The 23,185-nt window shown below is 54.3% G+C and overlaps 1 protein-coding gene across 1 annotated transcript; it reads left to right on the top strand.

Annotated features, from left to right (window-relative positions):
* Positions 1-5,339: 5,339 nt before the first annotated feature.
* BPI (bactericidal permeability increasing protein) lies at positions 5,340-21,342 on the top strand. The gene is made up of 15 exons (XM_050917731.1): positions 5,340-5,700; positions 7,194-7,308; positions 8,078-8,206; positions 9,168-9,323; positions 9,923-9,986; positions 12,601-12,664; positions 13,230-13,321; positions 13,885-14,061; positions 15,187-15,246; positions 15,631-15,798; positions 16,280-16,347; positions 17,918-17,960; positions 18,792-18,855; positions 19,366-19,442; positions 20,872-21,342. Exons 1-15 carry the CDS (start codon positions 5,586-5,588, stop codon positions 20,908-20,910), a joined length of 1,431 nt encoding a protein of 476 aa, XP_050773688.1. The 5' UTR covers positions 5,340-5,585; the 3' UTR covers positions 20,911-21,342.
* The last annotated feature ends 1,843 nt before the right edge of the window (positions 21,343-23,185 follow it).

Below are 23,185 nucleotides of genomic sequence, written 5' to 3'. Positions count from 1 at the left end.
TGGTCCTCATTATCCCTCCTTTGTTTTACTGCTCCCCAGTCACTTACTGCAAGCAGCGCCATTCACGGGGTGCAGTACGTCCCACCGCTGCCAGCAGTTGTCACGGAGTCACCGGGCAATGCTCTGGAACAGCTCCCCACCAAGCCAGGCAGGACTTTGGGGAGCCTCCTCTCCCTTGGAGCAGACTTGTTCAGGGCAAGAAGCTCACACGTCTTCACCTCCTGGGTCTCTCCTTGGAGCATTCAGCATCCTCTGCCCCTCCGTGCGCTTCCCACAGTGAGTCCACCCCAGCGGGGTCATGGGGAAGCCACCGGGTTCTGCACCCCCACTTTGCAGTTAGACATGACTCTCAGCCAGCCAGTAACACAGAGGTTTATTCGATGACAGGAACAGGGTCTAAAACAGAGCTTGTAGATACAGCAAACCGGACCCCTCAGCTGGGTCCATTCTGGGGGGCAGTGAGCCAGACCCCCAGGTCTGCCCTCCACCCTTGACCCCAGCCAGCTCCAGACTAACAACCCCTCCCAGCCCCTCCTCTCTGCTCAGCCCCTTTCCCGGGCCAGGAGGTCACCTGATCCCTTTGTCTCCAACACCTTCAGCTGGCACCTTTGCAGAGGAGGGGCCCAGGCCATCAGTTTCTAGGAGACAGAGTGCCAGGCATTTAGGTGCACTGGCCTTTTGCTCTGCCAGATACTTAAGAACTGCCATGGGGACACTGAGGCACCAACACAGTATTCAGAGCAAACATTAAGAACATTCCCAGTTCGTCACACAAGACACGTGCATAGCCCCTGGGACAGGAGAGCTGTGGAAGGCTGCAGAGAACCAGTCATGAACTACAGCTGCAAATCCAGATAGCTGTGGACTGTCATAGGAGAACAACCTGTTCCCCTTCCCACCCCCTGGAATCCCGTCTGCTCTCTGCCTGCACAGCAGGCCCTGTATTCAGGAGCTAGAGAGGGGCAGCTGAGCAAACCCAACTTCTAGTTAAAGAGCATGGAATGGCTTGTGTGTGGCCCTTGGGCACAACCCCGCCTCTGGCAGATCAGGCTGTGCTGCCTGCAAGCGAGAACAGGAGTTCCCGTTAGGCTGCTGGGCCTGGCAAAGCCAAAGCTGACTTCGAAGCACCACTGCAGGAGTCTCCGTGCTCATGACCTGGGTGCAGCTTTATAAATGATTGGGGTGGCAGTGGGGAGAGACCTGGCTTTCACCACTCATCTGGAGTGGGCCCAGGATATGGTCCCTGGGAGAGGACAGACTGGTCTGACATCCCTGTGGCCAGCTGGGTTCTGCGCCTGGTCAGCTCAGTACAGTTTGAATGGCAGCTGCTGCAGGGCAAGGGTTTGAACGAGTGCTGCTTAGCAGCGTCTCTGCAGCCGAGAGGGCACCAGCCAGGGAAGCAGCTGAATGTTCTCTCTGCCCCGATTGCTGCATAACCCCATGACCCTTCCCCACAGCTCCTCTTGTGCTGCTGCATCCGCCTGGGTGTGGATTACAGCAGCAAGGAACCAAAAGAAGGGCTGGTCTAGCCAGAGGCCGGGCAAGGCAATAGGTTCCTGCTGCACCAGGCTGGCCGCGTTAATAACGTACAGCTCTGCCCAGCTGGAAATGGAGGCACTTTGTTCGCCCGTCGGTGCCAGATGGACCCAGGAACCCCAGCAGGGGAAAGGTCTGAAAAAATCCTGTGGTGAAAGCTTGGAAGTGCTGAGTGGTGTGTGCTTTCAGCTGCCTGGACTCCTGGGCTCTAGTCCCAGGCCTGTTCTCTGGGTGAGCCTGGGCAAGTTGCTGAATTCCTACGTGCCTCAGTTTTCCTGTATATAGATCAGGGTACAGTGATACTCACCTTCCTCCCAAGGGTTGGAAGCTTAATTCATTAGCTTTAGTAAAGGGCTTGGCGTTATCACAGTGCCCATGTCTGAGTGCGCTGGGGCCAGGCACCAGACGGCTTCCCTGCAGCACAGCCAGGTGCTCACAAAGAATACGGGAAGTGGAAGCCCATCGAGGCTAGGCTGCTCTCTGCAGGTTTCATACCCACTAGGTCATTTTCCACGGGTGGCACAAGGCCCGTCGCGTTGTGCTGCTGTGGCGTTGTGTAGGTGGGGGAGTGAGGCGGGAGTTGTTCAGAAGGACCTTGCTGTGTTCCCGTGTTTGTGCAGGGTTATCATCATGCTAGCAGTGAACGGACACACTAGGCAGGTTACAATCTGCTCTTGGCTGGGGCCGCCACTGCCAGGATAAGCAGAGCCTGAAGACATAGTGGTGCATGGGAGAGATCGCCATCTGCTCGTGAAACCGTACCCAGGCCTTTTACCCCGGGGATTGTTAGCAAAACTATGTTTTTCTTGCACGAGTCAGTGTCCCCTCTAGCACTTAGAGCTGTGTAAGGACCACAGTCTTCTGCCTTAGGTGCTAGTGATGTCACCAGCTGTTGTGTGACAAACACAGGGATGTGGAAAGGTTTTCAGTTCACCTTTAAAAAGCTCTCGAGTGCCAGTGAAAAATTGTCAATTTACACTTTCTCTATTTCTCTCCCCACCTTTCTGCACGAAGCAGGAGCTCTGGTTCTTACATGCTCTGCTTCGCATATTTATTAAATTGTTACCAAACTGAACTCAAATGTCTGCAGTGTCACAAACCAAGGCCTTCAGTGGCTTTTTGGTGAATTGCTCAATCTATAGCAAACTGGGTCGGATCGAGAATTTACACCCTGCACCAGCGCTCTGGCACCTCCTGGGATGGGGCGTGGGAGGGGCAGTGTGTTATAGGAGTCCTGGCCTTCATCTCTGAATTAACAGACCTTGTCCACCTGAGCTACAGAAGAGAGACACCCCCCTCCCCTTCCCCATGGTTACTTGTTTGCGGGAGCTTTGGAGAGCTGCTTGTTAGACACATCACGTGACAGGTGTGGCTGATGAATGAAGTTTTGTACTTTGAGAGGCTCTGGGGTTCTCCTCTGTGGGGATCCCAGTGAGGTTTGCCCCCCTTTGAAGCACATCATCTGCCTGCTGCTCTAAAAGGAAACGGTCAACAGCTGCCTTTCTGGGTGGGTCTTTCATTGTGTTTCCTGCTGTGTGTCTGCCAATCACAGCTGACCCCTAGGACTCCACAGTCAGAGGCAGCCAGGATAAAACTCAAGTCCTTCTGCTCCAAAAGTGCAGGTGTCTCTCATGGCCGCCAAAGGAGAATCCCCTCTCGTTGCAGCACTATGAAGGCCAGTGGCAGAGCAGCTCTCACACTGTATCCAGCGTGCAGTAGTGAGACACACATCTGCACGTCTTACTGGATGTGCAGTTGGCCAATTAGGCACCTAATTAGCTCTTTGCACCTTCAGTTACCACAACTGCACCCTCAAATTCAGTAATTCTGCATGCAAATTGTGCACGTTTGTACACACATTCCTTGGGCACTCAACTGCATGAGCCTTTTTCTCAAAAGGCAGGAAAAATAGACTCTGGCTGTGGGTTTCCAGCCTCCCTGGCACAAACCCTCATAGTGCCAGACCCTGCAGGGAAGGCACCCCATTTCTTGGGGCAGGGCCACCAAAACATTCTAGTGAGCTGGATAATGCTGCTTGTGCAATGTGTGTTTTGAGGGGCAATGGTAAATCGGCAGGCAGCTAGTCTCCAGCCTGCACACACAAAATACAGGCCCCTGCTCATCTAGAGCCACCAGCTTTTGCGCAATTGGTTTGTGGTATGTCTTCCTTTGTTAGCAGCTGTAAGCTCAGAGGAGCTCTATGGGATTGCTCCATGGGATTCGCAGAATGTAGCAATGCACATGCAGCGGTGCCCTCAGATTTCCTGTGCTCTGCCTGGAGCTCATCGCAAAAAGGGAACTGAACATTTCTGAATAGATTTCTCCTTCCTTCGGTTGTGACTGTCAGTTTTGCGGAGGGGCAGGGCTGCTCAGGCCCCTGGAAATGTGCTTCTGCACAAAGCAAACCATGGCCACTTGTGAAATGGGCGTAGAATCTTCCTATTGGCTGGACTTCAATGGCAGGACCAAAGCACTGTGGTTTGCAGAAGGAGAGGAGCTGCACCCAGAGCATAGTTTAGCGGAACAGGGGGCTGAGGCAAACCCCCAGCTCTGAGCACACCTCGATGTCTGGGATCTTTGCAGCTTGGGTCTGCTGCTGGTTTCAAGGCTGCATGCCCCACCTTTCCCAGCGTGGCTGCTCTTGGGCAGTGCTGGAATTCAGCCGTCAGGACTGAGAAGGGCCAGAGCAACTCTCATGCAGTCTAGCCCCCCACGTGCGGGGTAATAACAGCATCTCATTCGTGTCACACCCCGTCTGAGCCCTCTCTGTTCCCATGTGATCACCGGCCCTTGCTGCAGGTGGAGCATCTGGGCTCTGCGGGGTATGAGAACTGTGCATCTCCTTTTCTTTTACACCATGCTGAGGTCTCGGCCGGAGGCTGGTCCGAGGCACTTGGTGCCATAAAAGGGCCTGCAGCATGTTACTAGTGACTAAAACGAAGGGTGAAGATGGACCTTAGTAGCCTGGCTTCAGCATGACACTTCAGGCCTGGCGTCCTGGGCCCCGACTGGTTTCCTGCGCAGAACCATGCAGTGAACGTGGCTGCTAGCTGCCTAGCCAGGGTGCAGAGGGGATAAAAGAGCGACCGACTTAATTCCCCTGCCTGGCCCATGCCATCTACCAGTGCTCACTCCACGCTGATTGGGCCACGTCTTACTGGCCACTGCTGGTTGGTGAGGCTGTTGGCTAGTGGAGCTGGGGCCAGGAGAAGCCTGCTGAGGATGTGGAAAGGAGGAAGCTGCAGGAGGAGAGAAATAACTGGGAAAAGCTGCTCCCAGCCAGGGGACTTGACAAGATGTAAAATCCTCCTCGCAAGAGAGAAAATGCCCAGAGAAACCTCTAGGGAGAGTAGCCCCCAGTAGGTCCCTGCTGAGATATAAACTGCTCCATCCTGCTCCCTGCCCTCTGCCAATGGAATGGGCAAAATACAGTGCAAGAAAACAAGCAGATCCAAGCCCCTGGCTGAATCCCCGGGTCTGCTCCAGGAGCCAGCAAGGAGATTCTACAAGTTGCCAGGGCAGTGAGGAGGCATTCGAGGTTGGCACCATGCTGAATGCAAAGTCCTTGCCTCTCCTTTCCCCAGGACCCACCCTGGTATCCATAGAGACTCTTCCAGCTGCATTCCTGTGGCTTGCAGGGCGGAGGTCAGCAGGTGTCTGTTAGTGGAGCCAAGCGTCACCCGCACTGCAAGAGACCAGCAGAAACTCCCCAAGTGAGCAGCGAGCGAGCCACAGGCTGGGGAGCAGAGAGCACAAGTGCCCCGAGCAGCTCTGTCCCCTGGGGTGTGCCACTGCCCTCTGCCCGAGGGTCTGCCCCAGCCCCAGCCCCAGCCCCAGGAGGAGGAACCTGTAGCAGGACATGGCTGAGAATTGTGCAAGTGGGGACGGCCCCCAGAGGAATGTAAAAGCAACTTCCTGCTTCCTTGGCACCCGTTCTCAGTTCCCTTTTCCACCCTGCTATAAACACGCCGGTTACAGCAGCAGGATCAGAGGGGAGCATCCGCCAGCAGCCAGCTCAGCACGGACGGTTCCTCTGCACTCCTGTAAGGATGGTAGCGCATCGCCTGGCCCTGGCTGCCTCCGTGCTGGCCATCTGCACGGTGCTCAGCAGGGCCACTAACCCCGGCTTTGTGGCCAGAATCACTGTTAAAGGCCTGGACTACGGTAGGTTCCCAGTCCAATTTGTGTCTGTCTCACACCGAGCTGGGCGAGAGGGGCCAGGTGTGCAGCTCACCAAAATGCATTGTAAGGGGGGTATGATAGGAACCAGTCGGCCAGTGGGATGGACATGACATGAGAGTCCAGAAATGCGGGTGCTAGTCATGGCCGTGAGGATGGGTCCTGTGACCGTGTGGAGTAGCCTGTTCCCATCTCTGGAATGGGCCATTTCATGGCAACGTCTCCCTGTGAAGGCAGGGAAGGAGCCCTACCAACCCCATTAGGGCATTCGGGACTTGCATGTCTCCGGGCGTGTTCTCTGTGGGGGGCGTGCAGGTTAAATGAGCAGAGTCCTCCCTGTGTCATCTCTGCGTGAGGTGGGAAGTGCCTTTCCCTCCCAGCTAGAGCCAACAGCTGCAGCCGTCTAAGGGCTATCTACACTGCAAACACAGGTATGATTGCAGCTCGCACTAGCTTTCATTTCAGTCACGTGACTAGAACTAGCACACACTGGCACGGACCCTGGTGCAGGCTGTACAAACCTGCCGGGAATCCTGGGTACGTGCTCATGTTGCTAACCCACACCAGGGCCATGCTGCCGCACCTTCGCTGCTGTTTTTAGCCGCACTAGCTAAATTCAAGCTCGAGCAAGCAGCAGTGGACACACACCTGTAAGGGCCATGCCGATCTCAGGAGAACCTGGGCCCATCCTATCCGGCTCTGCTGTGCCTTGTGCAGTGCTCTGCACTGTCAAAGTGACTGCAGTGTGCGAGCACTCAGATCTGGGGCCTCTTTGACACCAACAACTAGGTGTCCTTGTGGCACCTTAGAGACTAAGAAATTTATTTGAGCTTTCATGGGCTAAAACCCACTTCATCGGATGCATGAAGTGAAAAATACAGGAGCAGGTATAAATACATGAAAGGATGGGGGTTGCTTTACCAAGCGTGAGGTCAGTCTAATGAGATAAATCAACTAAGAATAGGATACCAAGGGAGGAAAAATAACTTTTAAAGTGGTAAGAGAGTGGCCCATTACACCAACGGTACCCCTGCTTTGCACTGGTGTAAATGACTGCCCGAGATGCAGGGCCGTGAAGAATGAGGCTCACTAGCATCCATTAGGAGCTGGAATTAATGTATGTTTGGCATGCAGCCCTGCTTCCTGGGTTCCCTTCCCCTTGGCAGCAGTGCAGCCTGCCCTGTGCCAATTGTCCACCTTGCTGCAGCCTTTCCCCATGGGTCAGGGCTAATCAGATGTCACTTAGTGCAGCCGTAGCTCAGGCAGGAATGTTAGGGCTCTTTCTCACAATCTAAGGCTTTGCACTAGTAATCTCATGTGGGATGAAAACCAGCTCCCTTCACTTATGGAATCAGCAGGTAAGTTACTAACTAGTTGTTCCTTTTGACACTTTCCTTGTGTGATGGCATAAATGCCAGGGCTGTATCCGGCTCGCTCTCAAAGGGCCAGCCTGTGATGTCCCCTTTGTGGCCCTGCAGCTCGTCAGGAGGGCATCGCTGCTCTGCAGAAGGAATTAGCCAAGCTGAAGCTGCCAGACTTCTCGGGGTCCTTTAAAGTCAAGCTCTTAGGAAAGGTGCACTACACTTTCTACAGGTGAGACCTTGGGGCTTCCGTGCGCAGCCAGCCCCCGCTCTGAGTGCCAGGTGTGGGCAGAGTCCTTCCCAGGGTGCTGCATGTCCCTGAGGGACCGTTCTTCTCACGCCAGAGAGCCGGGTGCAAGGGGGTCGAACAAGGTGGAGAGGAAATTGCGTGGTTCTGCCAGACCTGTTTATCCAAACCTTCCAGCCAGAGCCAAGTACAATGTGACCCGGAGCCCAGGCACTCAAGGTTGGGATAGTGTTTGTGCAAAATCAGCCCAATGGGTTTTGCCAAAAAGAAAACCTACCCCCAGCCCAGCTTGTCCCTGTCTGATTCCAGAGCTAGCCCCTCTCCAGGGAGCAGAGTTCCCAGCGCTGCTGGGTGACTTCTCCTTTCAGGAGACCACGAATAACCCCTCAGTCCATCCCCAGCCCATCTGACACAAGCAGGTACCTGTGATGGTGAAGGCACTTTGTGGCTCTCTCCCAGGAGTGAGGTCACTTGCTTTGCTGAGAGACCGCGGGTGAATGGCAGAGCGTTGTGTTCACGGGAGGGGCATAGCCCCGGGGCACAGCCCCTCCCCGTGCCTCAGGCCTGTCCTGGCAGGGTCACTTGTGAAGGAGTTTGTTAACCCTGACCTGCTTGGTCCTGGGCCTTGTGCGACCAGCAATGCTGGTGGCTGTGGGGACATGGAGGCCTATGCTTAGGGTGCGGCTGAGAGCCACCAGCCACTTTTCCCGAGGAGGGTCTGGTTTCCTGCTGATAGAATTTCTCTTTCTTGCAGCCTGAACCTTCGCAGTTTCCAGTTGCCGAGTTCACAGATTGCCCCGATCCCCAACGTGGGCCTGAAAGTCTCCATCGCCAACGCCTTTGCCCAGCTGACAGGGAAGTGGAGGGTGAAGAAGAGATTTGTGTAAGCTCCGTCTGACCCCGCATGTGTAACCCTTTGTGTCCCAAATTGCCCCATCTCGTCTATCTCCCCTCCCCCGCCCCTTCAGTCACACGCGCGCACACACACACTCGCACACACTTGTTTTTCCTTGTCATTTCCTGCCCCACTAACTTGTTTCCCACATGGAGGGGGCTGATTCTCCTCTCATACTAGTTTTACACGAGGGCAGCCTCATTGACATCAGTGGGGTTACTCCTGATTTACACTAGCATAAGCGAGAGAAGGATCAGGCCCATCATCCACAGGGAGGCAGGCCCCAAAGCCCACCCATAGGGCCTGTCTCCCTGGCATGAGCACTCACAGGGATGATTGGAGGGCAGTACTCAAGCCCAGCTTTTCATTTCCTGAGAGCAGCATTCTCGCGGCACTAGGCAGTGGGCTGGGTTCTTCTCTGGATCTCCTCCAGAGTCACTCCTACAGCCCTTGTAGGCTCTGGCCTCTGCACTTCAGCCCTTGGTGATCCGTCTAGTGGCTTGGTCACGTGGCTCCTGGGGAAGAGCCACAGGGATGAGGGTGAAGGGAATTTCTTGCTGTGTTCTCCCCTTCGGCCTCTTTAGAAATGGCTTAAATGGCTAGTGGGTGACATGGGGCAGCCCCGAGGCTGATGCTCTGAGGTGGTTAGTATGAAGCATTGGGGAATATATTGGAGGGTGCAATCCTGCAGTGAACCTCCATCCCAGGCAAGGAACCAATGGCCTTGTAGGTTATTTCCCACTCCCTAATGATAGATAAAGGAAAAAAGAAATGGCGGAGTGACTACGTATCCTGAATATTGCTCCAGCCTCAGGGATGTTCCTTGTGAATAATCCGTGCTCAAGGGATTAACATACAAGCCCTTTCCACCAGCATGTGGCATGTGCAGAGGTATTAGGAGAGCCCTGGCTGCAAATGCAATCTCTTCTCCTTCCTCCCTTCCCATTAGCAGGGACAGTGGGTCGTTTGACCTGAAGGTTGAGGGTCTCTCTATCTCTATTGGTCTGAAGCTGGGCAGCGACACCTCTGGGAGACCCACCATTACCACCTCGGAGTGTGGAACCCACATCTCCAATGTTCGGGTGCACATTTCGGGCAGGTTTGGGTATGTAACTTCCCTTAATTATTGTGGCTTGGGGATCATGTTGATTAGCCATCTTCTACAAGGGCCTCCAGGGATATAGGTTACCTTCAGCCCATCTCTGCTGCGCCCACTGGTCTGTAAACAGCACTGTTGGCCCTTCCCATTCGGCCTTCCTTCACAGAATGCTAACGAGGTAAACTGAATCCTAGAGTAATTGGCCCAAAGCCCAGTAGCTTCATAGAGAGGCTAATTAAGGAAAAGCTCCACTATTGCCAGGAGATTGGTTGGTCAAAGACGAATTTAATAAATAAACATGCAGAACCAAATCATGAGCTAATGAATTATCTTGCACCAGGTCTGAATTTGGCCCACAGTGTTGTCCCTTTAGGAGACACGTTTTCAGCTCATCATTAAATTTGGGAGCTTTCCTATCGATTTGCAAATGCAGCCATCATATCAACACAAAGCAAAGCAGCCAAAATTTGAATCCAGAACATCCTGGGACAATATGCCCCTCGGTCACTCGCTTCTCTAGTGTCACCCCTTTCCAAGCAAATGCTCCACCGATTTCCCTCCATGGGCAGAAGCATGACTTTAGTGCTCTGTGTTTTTCTCCATAGCTGGCTGTACAATCTCTTTCACAAGAAGATTGAGTCCAGCTTCAGGAGGACAATGGAAGGCAAGGTACGATATGCTCAGAGCACAGACTACCAACTCTTTTTAGTGCCCCTCCTTCACTGTCCAGCTCTCCTGCAGCACTGACACGATTTCCAGATGGCCCATGTCCACAGACGAGAGCTCGGGGGATGAGGGGTGTCTTGGGGAGAAGTGTGCGGTACGGAGATCAGTACTGCAAAGTATCGTGAAAAAACATATGAATGGCAGTCCCCTCGGCAGTGCATGGTTCTTACGGAATTCTAAACTTGCAACATTTGCCAGTGCCTAATATAATTGGTCTCAATTAACATAGACTTTTCTTTGCACGTGGTCTGTTCATTAGATTGCATACCTCAGCCAAGCTCGTATCAAACGAGAGAGCCCACTTAGAGTGAGGCTTTGAACGGCCTGTCACTCATAGAGATTTTTAGGAGCTTTGGGGTAGAAATTCTCATGGCTGGATTTACAGACATTTACCGGCTTGTTTGAATGGGGCGCAGTAGCAAAAGCCTGGTACCTACAGCACGGTACAATAGCCTGCCCTCAGGAAACCTGCACCAAGACATAGAAACAAGCTGTTAGCAATAATTGCTACACAGCTAACTGGCACGACTTGCTCCATCTCTGGATGGGAACCTCAGTCAGGAAGGAGGCAGTTGGAGAACAGGGAAAAGTCCATTTATATAATAGATTTAAAATACGGGACTGATTGTATTGAGCTACTTTTAGTGCCATCTAGTGGCTTTTTAAGGGCCATTTGGAAGCTGCTGGAGCAGATGGGTTGCCGTTAGAAGCAAAGCCCAGGCCTGTCAGAGACGTGCTTCCATTTAAGACTTTCGTCTCCTGCCTCTCTGGAGGGGACACCACTGGGGAACATTGGAAACCTGGTGAGAATCTCCTTCTGCTCCTCTTGCAGCACGTCAGCTGCCTGGCACCACAGGCAAGAAACTTCCCGTAGGCAGTGGCCTCCCCACTCCATAGCGACCGGTCAATCTGCTCATGCCTGTCCCAAGGAAGTCACTGAGCTGCTTTGTTTCCCCTCCTTCGAACGGGGTGCATCCTGTCTCTCACCCTAACTCCCTGCACCCCCCAGCTCCCTGTCAGTCTCAGGGACCTTCCCACACCCTGTATTGCTGACCTGCCCCTGCCTTGCCTCTCTCCCCCTCCCATTCTCCGCTGGGCTGGCTCCCCCTTGACACACAAGTGTGTCTCTGTGTATTAGGAAGGTGTGTGAATGCACAAGGGCTGTTATATGACTCAGCCCCCAACAAACCTTTCTCGTTTCCCCATCAGTCTCTGGCCAGGTTTTTGTGCTCCAGGGCCTTAAATTAAAAATATATGGAGCTATACCTATCTCACAGAACCGGAAGGGATCCTGAAAGGTCATTGAGTCCAGCCCCCTGCCTTCACTAGCAGGACCAAGTGGGGGGATGTGTCCTGTCTTTGCACAGCAGGGTGGAAGGAACATGCCTCCCCTTTCACAAGCTGTACAGCAGAGAGCAGGGGAAAGAACTGAGCATGAGCTGACCGCATGGTGGATAACGGGGACCCGTGGACTAACCAGGCAGCTCCTGCCTCGTACTGCTCGAGGGAATTCTCCCCTTGAGCTCAGCTCTGTTTTCTGGTTACTGTCCCCCTTTCCTCTGAAGCACTGGATATTGCTCTTGGCCGTACTGCAGGCCAGCAGCCAGACTGGACAGACCAATGGTCCGATCCAGCGCGGCAGTTTCTGGGTCCTTATGGGAAACGGAACTGGAGATGTCCGGCAGGTGTTCCAGTGCATTGGCAGGGTTATCCCCTGCAGTCCATTTCCTACCATTCTGTGTACGCTGATTCAATCCCCCAGTAATACTGGAGTGGTGTTTACACAGAGCACCTGGAGCTGGGGGAGGAGAGTCAATAGCATGCTGTCACCAGGGCTGGCTCCAGGGTTTTTGCCATCCCAAGCACCTGCTTGCTGGGTTGATGCCTGGAGCCGGCCCTGGCTGTCACTGAGAGCACAGAGCTCTGGGTTTTATCGTCACACTCCATTGTGCTGTTTCTCTCCCCCTCCCCAGGCAAGGCTGAATTAGCCCTTTCTGGTTGCCTGGGTTGGCTAAAAACGTGGCTTCCCAACCTGGCTTATCCAAGAGCAGTAATTTAAAGACACCTCCTCCTCCCTCCACTCTCCCTGCTGCCTGCATTTGGTGAACAGACAAACTTCCAGCCTACGTGATGGGGCTTTGGTCACAGAGATCACCCAGAGCAGGTTGGATTCCATGTACATATTCTCCCACATGTCCAGCCTAGAAGATAGAACTGGGAATTGGGTCACCAGTGAGACCCTTTTCAAAGGAGCTCAGCTCAGCCACCAGGCTGTGCTTGGAGTTGTTTGCATGAGCAGATATTTGCACACACAGACCCCCCACCCCCACATATATGTGATACATGCATGTCGGGCAGTCAGCCAGACTGCTGCCTCATTTGCATGCACAAATGTCACTTGCATGTGCAAACGCAGGCCTTTGCATAAGTAAAAAAATTGTGCAACATCACCAAAACTAAGAGGCGGTTTGAGAACTTGCCCCTCTGTGTGTGACCCAGCCTCTCCAGGCAGAGCTGCTGGCCAGTCACCAAGGTGTCACTTCTCTGTTTTCCTCAGGTCTGTGGAGCGGTGACCAGCTCTGTCACCACCAAGCTGCAGCCCTATCTCCAGACTGTGCCAGGTACAACATGGTGATGGCTTTGGATTTTTACAAGTATTTTCCTCAGGCCAGGCACATGCTATGAGACACTGTTTTTCACCCCGCATTTATCCTCCGGCCCACACTGAGGGCCATGGGGCACCACCTCACCCCAGACGGACTGTGTGAGCTCCGTGGTGGAGGCTGACCACCTCTGTGCCTAGTCAGCTGCTCTCAGGACGGGAGAGTGCAAAGCCCTGCCTCCTCCCTGCAGCCTCTGGGGAGCATGGCTGGACCAGGCCCAGGGCCCCCCAGGGGTTGGAAGTGCAGTCGTCCTTATCAGAAAGGACCTAGCTTGACTCTCCGGGCTGAGGGCTAGTTCCCAGAGTTGATAGCTACAGAAAAACCTTGTCTCTTTGTGCCGAACTGAGCTAAGGGAGAATAACCCTGGCTCCCTAACTCCCCATGCCACTGGTAACTCCTCCCTGGCTTGCTGCTCTGTGTGAGTCCCAGCTGGGGAGCAGGACCGGCTAGCGCCCACCCCCTACACACAGGGATTTCCTCTGGCATCTCAGCCCATCTCATTTGTGTCTCTCCTGTTCTGTAGTCACAGTAAAGATAGACAAGGTGGCTGGGATTGATTACTCCCTGGTTGCACCTCCTGCGGTAACAGCCCAGTCTCTGGATGTGTATCTGAAGGTGAGAAGGGAACGGAGGGACACACACAACCCTGCGGGGATCAGTGAAGAATAGTTGTACGTTCCATTAGCATTTCTGCCTAGCAAGGGCCTGGAGCATCAACTACCAGGTGCCGGAGCATCCTAGGAACTAGGGGCTGGAAGTCAGGACTCATTGATTCTGTTCTCAGATCTGCCACTGACTCTCAGTGCGGAATTGTGGCCATCAGCAAGTCACTTAACCTCTCTGTGCCTCCAGTGACTTAGCTGCAGCTAAAAACGGGTGAAATGAGTAAAACGCAATCCGTCCCTCTCTGGTGTCATGTACGGGGCACTTGAGCTCCTTCCCATGATGAGCTCCAGACCATTCCAAAGCATTAGCATTCTTTATATTGATCCAGTCCGGGTTATTTTTAACACACTGTGGTGCGAGTGCAGGGCGGGGAGAGTGGTGGGTAGACCCGGGTTTTATTCTCTTCCTCCGAATGCTTTGCTCCCGAGCTCAGTCAGTGAGAACCAAGTGAATTCCAGCTGCTCTTGTTCTCCCCTCCTCCAGGCGTCACTCTTCCTTTCCTTCCTCACTAGGGTGAATTTTTTTCCCTGGCCCATCACTCTGCCATCCCCTTTCCTCCTCCTGCACTGGCCCTCCCGGTGGATCATGACCGCATGGTTTACTGCGGGGCCTCCAGTTACTTCTTCAACACAGCCGGCTTTGTGTACCACACAGCCGGGGCCCTGCTCTTCGAGATCACGGATGCCATGGTAAGAGGCTGTGGGACTCAGGAGACCTGGGTTCCATTCCCATCTCAACCACAAGCTTCCTTGGGCGAGTTGCTGAATCTCTCCGGCCCATCTGTGAAATGGGGATCATTGAATCACCCTACTGCATGGGGTGGGGGTGGGATAACTCCACTGATGACTGCGTGGCACTCAGACGCTGTGGTGGTGAGGGTCATATGAGTACCGGGATGGGTAGGGGCAGGGGCATCTAGGGGACGTGAGTGGGGCATGTTTTCTCTCTCACTGGGCACCACATGTGGAGTTTGCAGTGATCCCCTGACAGGGTAAAAGGCAAGATCTCACATGGACCTGCCCTTAGAGGTGGATACCCCCCTTGCTGCTGGGGTTGAGAGCTCTTCTCACCGCTCAGGGCAGGTCCCACAGACTCTGGGCTATGGCTCCTAGAGAAGGAGATGGGGTGTTTAGTCACAATTCCTGGGCTAATGGCACCTCTGAGCCCATCCGCTTTCAGGCCTGGGGCTGCAACCTCCATCAGGGTGGACGCAGGCGATTCTCTCACTCTCAGACTGGGCCCTGTGCATCAGCTGTGGTCACCCAGCAGGTCTGAATTCCAGCATGATAGGCCCATCATGAACGTGCCACTGCTCCCAGTAGGAGTTAGCTCGAACAGGAGATTCTAATAACTCACTTTCCCTGACTGACCAGGTCACATATCAGGTTCATACAGGGCCCGGCCTTACACAGCAGTAATCTTAGATTATTGCATAGCAGCCACATGTCTGTTACACATGTAATGCGCCTTCGAAGACCTTGGGTTAGGTAATGAGATGGGGATATGCCCAGCCACACACTGATGGCTGTAGTGGTCACTCAGCTCTGGGTGTAGGAGACAGGCCAGCTTGCGTGTATGGACTTCAGTCCTGGAAGAGCCCATCCACGGAGTATCTGTGGCCCCAGGTCCTTGCTGTCCTACAAAAGGGCACGTGGGGAAACCTTTCCCTGTTTGAAACCAGCTTCTAGTGAGGAAGGCAGAGGTGGCTTTGGTGGCTGATTTTGCCTCCAGCTCTTCCTTGTGCTGTTCCGCACGGCAGGTCATTGCTGCGGCAAATTGGCCCTCAGGCACCATTTGTGTTTCTCCTGCTGCAGATTCCTAAGGAGTTTAAATTCCATTTGAACACCTCCACCTTTTCAGCCTTCATTCCCCAGGTAAGTGTCCCGCTGCCCTGAGAGAGCCTCGGTGCTGAGCCAGCTACCTGTCTGCCACACACAAGCGATTGGGCATCGGGGTTTCCTGGGGGTGGCTTTGGTCTATTGTTTTCAAGTGAGCCGTCGCCCATTCCCACACTGGATTAAAGATGAGAACCTCGCACAACACCTTGGTTTGTGTTAAGAAAGGCGTGTTTGGAAATAGCGAGGTGGGCCCGCCGCTCACTAGGGCGATGGTCACTGGAGGAACATGACATGTTGTTAGATTAAAGGCTGCATCAGATTCCATTTCTCAGGGACTTTGCTTTATCACTGTACCGAGTTTGTGCAAATCTGTTGTCACCTTCCCCAGTGCTGACTGGCTCTCTTCTGCTCCATCCCCAGCTGGAAAAGATTTACCCAGACAAGCTGATGAAGCTCAGGATTAAAACCTCTTCAGCTCCATTCCTGACCATCACACCTGGGAACTTGTCGCTTATGCCTGTTGTGGATATCCAAGCATATGTTATCCTACCCAACTCCTCCCTCATCCCTGTCTTCCTCCTCAGCGTGGTCAGTCTGGGAATGGCTTATGGATATTGACCCAGGGTGGAGAGACCTTAGTGCAGTTCTCCTACTGATGATAGAGGAGGGATCTGGCATATGGACCTGGAATAGCTGTGAGCTCTCCTAAACTCATATCCCTGTGTCGCCCCCTCTAGCAAGCTGACTCCTGCTGGGTTCGGCTGGGACTGGATTTGCCATGAGCTGGGTCCCATCCCTTTGCCAAGTGCAGCAATTCTACTGCATTCCCAGAGCAGGAGAGGAGAGGGACCCCTCACCTAACCTGCCTTTCCCAGCACAGCCACTCTGGCCTCCTCCCCAGGCCAGCTTCGCTCCAAGTATTGTCAGCAAGGTGACAGTGCAGGCTGTGCCCAGCCCTTCCCCTGGAGGAGCCAGATCTCACTCCTGGCTCGCCAATCCCAGGGAAGGGCCTTTGCATTCACAGTGCCAGGCTCACGGAAACGGATGTCACTTCTCCTTCTATTCCTAGACCAGCAGCGTTTCAGCCAAGATTATGGTGACCTCTGCCCGGATAGGTGGGACCCTGGAACTTGGCAGGTAGGAGCCACAGTGAGGGTCAGGGGGAGATCAACCTTTGCCCTTGCCCACTAAGCCGCCATCAAGTCACAAGATGCTCGTAAAGGCTTGCTAGTGAGCCGAGTGTCTCTGAGAGCAGTGTGGATCCTGGGCAATGGCACTGCCAGAGGATTCGGCTAAACTTCCTGCAGGGCCCAGGAGGTGTTAGAGTTTCCATTCGGGAGATGAGGGCGGGTGAGGGTGGGAGGGAGGCTGAGAAGCATCCCGGAGCTGCAAGCCCAGACTCCTTGTTGGTTAGTGAGCCAGCCATGGCCATGGCCTTATTGGTGGAGTAAATCCAGCCCTTTTGGCATCAGGCGAGTTGCATTGGCTTACATCTGAGCTGAATTTGGTCCTGTACCTGCCAGTGAAGGCCAGGGGTCACGGGGCGGGGAAGCAACGAAGCTGGGATGAAAGCGGTGGGATTCAAACTCCCAGCTCCCCTGGTATGTGACTTCACTCCTTCCAGTGTGCCTTGGCATTACAGCACACACATCACAGTGCACCGCCAGCCCGACCGCACCACAGCACCCGGGTATCACTGCCCAGGGCCCACCCCCGTCCGCGCCACAGCCCCCGAGGGTCACTTCCCAGGGCCCACCTCGCCCGCGCCACAGCGCCCGAGGGTCACTGCCCAGGGCCCACCCCTATTCGCGCCACAGCGCCTGAGGGTCACTGCCCGGGGCCCGCCCCACCCACGCCACAGCACCCGAGGGTCATTGCCCAGGGCCTGCCCCACCTGCGCCACGGCACCCGAGAGTCACTGCCCGGGGCCCGCCCCCACTCGGGCCACAGTGCCCAAGGGTCACTGCCCGGGGCCCCCCCCCACCCGCGCCACAGCATCCAAGTATCACTGCCCAGGGCCCACCCCCGCCCGTGCCACAGCGTCCGAGGGTCACTGCCCAGGGCCCGCCCCCCAGCCGAGGCACAGTGCCCAAGTGTCACTGCCCAGCGCCCGGCCCCGGCCCTGCCACAGTGCCCGAGTGTCACTGCCCAGGGACTGCCCCCAGCTGCACCACAGTTCCTGAGTACCACACCCAGGGCCTGCTCCCGGTCACACCACAGTACCCGAGTATCACTGCCCAGGGCCCACCCCCGTCCGCGCCACAGCGCCCGAGTGTCACTGCCCGGGGCCCACCCCTGCCTGCGCCACAGTGCCCGAGTGTCACTGCCCAGGAACTGCCCCCAGCTGCACCACAGTGCCCAAGTACCACACCTAGGGCCTGCCTCCAGCCGCACCATAGCATCCAAGTATCACAGCCCAGGGCCCACCCCCGTCCGCGCCACAGCGCCCGAGGGTCACTGCCCAGGGCCCAACCTAGCCGTGCCCATCACTGTCCAGGGCTTGCTCCTGGCCGCACCCTAGTGCCTGCTGCTATTGCAGAGGGATCGCAGCTCTGTGCTTGCTGCCATTCCACTCTCTCTAAAGGCCAGGCTGGCTGCGGGTGGGGTTCAGACGTGAGCCCCCTCCTGGGGCAGAGCCCTGACAGTAGATTAGACCAACCTAAATGAGGGCGCGACGGACATGCCAAGTCTCTGTGTTTTTCTGCAGGCTGCAGCTGTCACTGAAGCACTCGGATGTCGGCCCTTTCTCCGTGAGTTCTCCTCAAAGGGACTTCACACCAGAAGTCACCCAGGCTCTCCCTGGAGGAGCTGCTGGGCTTGAGTCACACCCCTGGGTGTGCACCCAAAGGAGGGCTCCTGGGGGAGGGGAGATGGCACCCCACTGCCTCCATTCTTTTGGGGTGCCAGCGGGACTCAAGAGGAGCTGCACTACTGGGGTCTTCTCATCTCCCAGGATTCAACTTCCACAAGCCCATCCCTTCCTCCTCCCTGGAGCACCAGGAGACCGTGCATGTGTCTACACTGCACACTAAGCCCAAGCTGGGACTCAGGTGTCAGCCCCGCTTCCAGCAGCAAGCCCTCAGGACCCGGGTCCTAGGACCCTGCTAGGGGGCTGGGTCCCCTTCTGGGACCCCTGGGGGGCTCGGGTCAAAGCCCTGTCCTTCTGCAGTGTGGATGGAAGTCAAGCTGCAGCCTGAGTCAGACAGTCTGCATAGCGCAGTGTGGACGTATCAGCCCACCTGGGAGACCCAGGTGGAGCAACTCTAAGCCCAGGTTTAGAGTGCAGTGCACTGAGTCCACCTGCCCAGGTCCCCCAAGCCAGGCTCAGTGAGCGGTGTAGACACAGGGAGCCTGTACACCCCCACTGGGCCTGCCTGTGAGACCTGGGATGATGCTCCCCCAGCCCCGGCTGTTGCAGTCTGTGGGACCTGGTTAGTTTCCAGGACGGCCCCTGTGTTTTGTCTCCTTGGTTCAAGCAGATTCTAACCTGAGTTCCTGGTCCCCTGGCATACAGCCACCCCCCTCCCATTGCCTCTCCTGCTGCCAGCTGCAGAGGGTTACACTCTTCATTGCATCCCCAGGTGCAGCTGCTGCAGGTGCTCATGAACTTCTATGGCTCAAGCATCCTGATCCCACGCATCAATGGTGAGGGGCTGGTGGGTCCCGGGGTATCTGTATCAGACCAGCACCCTGACACCTCACTTCTCAGCGGTGGCTAGAAGCTGCTGCGGGCAGAGACCTAGATCCCAGAGCTGCCACCAGCGTCCTGGGGACCACTGCACACACAGGGTGGGTGGCTGGATAGAGTCCATCTCGGAGTGGTGACACGCAGAGAACTCACTGGAAAGAATGTGCCTGACGACGCACGTCTTAATGCCTTCCAGATCCCGTCTCCCTCACGTGCTGCGTCTCCTGCTGCAGCTCGCAAGGCCAGAGCACTGGGACCGGCTCCTGTGTGCATGTGCAGAGGCAGAGCAGCACGCGAGACGTCTCCCTGCACATGCACACAGGAGCCGGGTGCTAACAGGGAGCAGGGTGCTAACAAGGGGAGGGCTGGGTGGGTGCGAGTCGATGGTGCCCAGTTCGCTGCATAACCCTGCAGCGACTCGGATAGTTCTGCCCCACCATTGCTCACACGAGTGGTTTATTTTGCAGCAAGACTCAAGAAGGGCTTCCCCCTCCCACTGCCAGCTCACGTTCAGCTCTCCAACCTCATCATACAGCCCCGCCAGGTCAGTGAACACAGTCCTCTGTGCTGGGCAAAGGGGTCCCTGAGCAAATATCTGGGACAACAAATAATGCCGACAGCAGGCGGAGCAGAGTGAAGAGCAGCCTCCCGAGCAGGGTGTGAGCCAGGCCCAGAACAACCACCACTGGATACCTTAGTACAGGGCCAGGGAAGGGCAGGGGAAGGCGAGGTAGCCTAATAAACCCTTTTCATGGCTAGTGACGCTCTTGTGGGGGGGTGTAGGGCGGGAGAGGGAAGGAAGGGGTCTCTGCGCTGACACACAGGTTGGCGGAAGCGTGGTGAGGAAGAACAGTGCCGTTCACAGGCAGGGGAACAGGCAGGAATCACCCTGCTTAATCGGTGCTAGCTGGCAGGGAGGAGCTGGTCTGTACTAAGGGAGGAGAATGAGGAGAAGATCACTAGTCAGTGTCAGTGGCCCAGCAACACACGGACTCCATGGGAGCTCAGGTTCATATAAAGCCCTCTGTCTACCCAAGGTACATCCCTGGATTTCCTTGGGATTTACTGGGCGTGGGCGGCCAGGGGGTAGGACGTGTCTCTCAGATCAGAACTTAGGAACTGAGCTGATCTCGGCTCTGAGTGTCAGAGTCCAGATTTTCACAATTGCACAAGTACAGTTGCACATCAGTCCCAGAACTGCACATTCAGAATCAGCATGCAAATGTACATGTGGTTTTGTGTTTTCCGAGAGTCTTGTCTTAACTTTCACACGGCTCTTTTTATAAAGACAGAGATTTGCTGTGATTTTTGACCCTAAATTCCCACCATCTCCACCACCACTAACACACATAATCTTGCTATGTGCTATGTGTGGGTTTTCTATTGGGTCGCGTCCTTCCCTGTCCCCACCCTCACATTAGCCGTGGCTGCAGTCCGGTGGCTTTGTATGCACATAGAGGGCTCAAGCCAATTCACACTGAAATCAGAGCAGAGTCCTGTTAATTTGAACGGGGCCTGGATCCAGCCCAGACTTTGTGAGGCAACTGGGACCCCTCAGCATGAGGAAACTAAAGAAACGTAACCTGTTAAGAACTGAGTCCACTGGGTGTTGGCCAGGCATGTTTGTAAAGCCCTTCCAAAGCAAAGCAGCATATCCAGCCTAGGGCGAATGAGTAAAGCACCAATGACAGAAACAGAGAAACAGCTGCTCACACAATGCTGAATAAATAGAAAGTTGGGAACAATAGCTGGGGAGAAACATGGATTTCCCTCTGATGTGGAGCCAACTCACACACTGCATGCCCTGCAGCCTGCACCGTACACACATGCTCATCGGCTTGCTGCTCTAATTACAGTACATATTCCCTGGTTAAAGAGAGCCCTGCATTTACTGCCAAATGCAGGTGGGCTCTGCTGTTCTGTGACCAGAGGAAAGGCTTTGCCAGTGGCTTACATCATGATCTCTTTCCTAGAACTTCCTGCTATTTGGAGCAGACGTTCGTTACGTGTAGAGGCCAAGGCCGAGACACTGAAAGAAATGACCGATATGAAAAGACAACGTTCCTCTTTCCCCTGAGCAGCACCTGGCCTTGTGAATGGATAGCAGGCTCCCGCCTTTCCTCTTTGCCTGCGCCACACCCACCTCATGCCCAGAGAGGACTTCAGATTCCCTCCTTCCCCCTGCAATTCACTGCTACCAAAGCTGTTTGTCCAGGAGTAAAAAACATGTGATTTGTCTCCAAAGAAATTCCTCCCCTGCCTGTCTCGGTCTGGATCACTGAGCACTGGATAGACAGAGGAGCAGCAAGTGCATTTGAACAAAAAGAAAAACCAAGCAAACAAGCTTCCCTTCCACAGCCTTTGATTCTAGGAACCGTTCTGGTATGTGCTGCTCTCCAGCACACAGGAACCGATCCAGCTCCCAGGAAAGATGCCTATTGGCTGCACTGGGAGTTGGCCCATGCCCTGAACCAGTCAATTGATTTATTAACACACTTGGGGTGAAGTTCTGATCTGCGTTAATGAGCAGTTGTGGCCATTGCCCTGCGCAGCAGACTGGTTGTGCCAGGTGGAGTGTGGCACGGGGAGATGCTCACAACAGAACCTGAGAATGGGCACTCAGAAGGGACGTGTCCATTGATTGTGCAGAGCAATTCACGGTGTTGCAGAAGAGACCAGAAATGAACAAAAGCCAAGGGGTGCGTGAGGCCTGATTAGCAGGGAGCTGGGAGTCACATGCACCAGGCCCTGACTGTCAGTCTTCATCTGAGCTCTAGCCCTAGTTTTGTTAAGTGTTGTGTGCAACTGAAAATACCCACACACCCTACCAGGAGGTTAGCATCTAAGCTCAGGGTTCCTCCACCTTTCCCCCAGTAGGCAGACATTGTCTCGAGGCCCACAGCCCTGCACACTCCGATGCAGGGTCGTCTCTGGGCTAGCTATGGCAATTGGTTTCATGGATCAGTAACACGTGGCAGCATTTCCTGTATCTTTAACTCAGCTGTCTCTTTAACTCAGCGTAGCAGCTAGCAATGAAGGGGGGCAGGGGAAGGAGAACCAGCACCATGTGACCTGCCAGCTCGCTGCACATTTTATAATGACGAGAAAACCCTGGAAAAAAGACACATTGAAATTGTGGGTTCCTCAGAACAGGGCTCCCGGTCCCGCATGTCCCCCGCTCCACTTTGCACTCTGACCAGCTGTAACTTATTTATTCACACTGCAGCGTGCTCCAGTGGAAAGTATGTTAGAAAGAGGAACACGTTTTATTGGGCTGTTGGCAAATAAAACACTCTGATAAAGGCAGACGTTGTGGAAGGTTTTTTCATCTATTTCCGTGGTCTGTGGCCCCTCAGCAGAACGATTACTCCGAGGAAGTACCTGACATAACAATAATACTTCACACTCACATGCCTCTCATCAACACCTTTCCAGCATTTGCGTGTAACACACTAGCCAGTTGGAACATTTTCCATTGGCTTCGGTGGGCTTTGCGTCAGGTCCAGAGTGGCTTTCAGCCAAGCATTTGAAGCTCCATTACACACAGTAATGAGGTGGCTGAAAAAAATCTGTAAAAAAAAACACATTTTTTTTTCCAATGAAAAACAATTTTTTGATATCCTGGAAATTTTGGGGGGAAAACTATGAAATCCAACAAATTTTCTGTTTTCAGTAACGAAAAACCATGTGCATTTATTAATTTATTTATTGTTTAAAATGAAAATGTTTATTAGGTTTTCAACAAAAACTAAAAATAATTAAGACTTTTATGAGCAGAAAAACAACAAAAATAATTTTCTTCAGAATTTTTCAAGGGAGAGGTGAATAATTGTCCAAGCAGCACGACTGATTAATAAGGTCTGAGGGAGGCAGCCATCTTACATGTGAGTAAACTGAGGCAAGTAGCGGTTAAGTCACAGGCTCGGTTTTATAGCAGAGCCAAAAATCAAACACAGGAGTCCTGACCCTCAGGCCCCTCCCCTACCCACCAGGTATGATATACTAACCATGTATCCACGGGATATTTTTCCTTTAGTAGTTGAATGCAGATTAACTTTCCCACCCACTGCTGGACTCTGGTGTTACGTGGGTCGCTCAGAGCAGGCCCGAGGCAGTAACTTCTGCCTGAGAGTCTCTTGAGGTGGTAGTGACTGATTTCCCCAGCCCTGTTCTGTAATTCTGGCAGCTGTTGGTGTAGACAATGTTGGAGACCAGGGCCCTGTCTTCCCACAAAGAAGCCAGGCTGGTCCTGCAGGGCTTGAGGGAGGTTTGCCTGGCAGTGGTGAT

Source organism: Gopherus flavomarginatus, chromosome 11, assembly GCF_025201925.1.
Source record: "Gopherus flavomarginatus isolate rGopFla2 chromosome 11, rGopFla2.mat.asm, whole genome shotgun sequence".
Classification (NCBI taxonomy): domain Eukaryota; kingdom Metazoa; phylum Chordata; order Testudines; family Testudinidae; genus Gopherus; species Gopherus flavomarginatus.
This window is presented reverse-complemented; position numbering and strand designations above follow the sequence as displayed.

Excerpts from the sequence above, each read along its gene's own strand:
- BPI (XM_050917731.1), top strand. The coding sequence starts at position 5,586 with ATGGTAGCGCATCGCCTGGCCCTGGCTGCCTCCGTGCTGGCCATCTGC. Across the intron at positions 17,961-18,791 it reads CGGATGTCGGCCCTTTCTCC|GTGCAGCTGCTGCAGGTGCT; the intron begins GTGAGTTCTCCT and ends TTGCATCCCCAG. Across the intron at positions 18,856-19,365 it reads CCTGATCCCACGCATCAATG|CAAGACTCAAGAAGGGCTTC; the intron begins GTGAGGGGCTGG and ends TTTATTTTGCAG.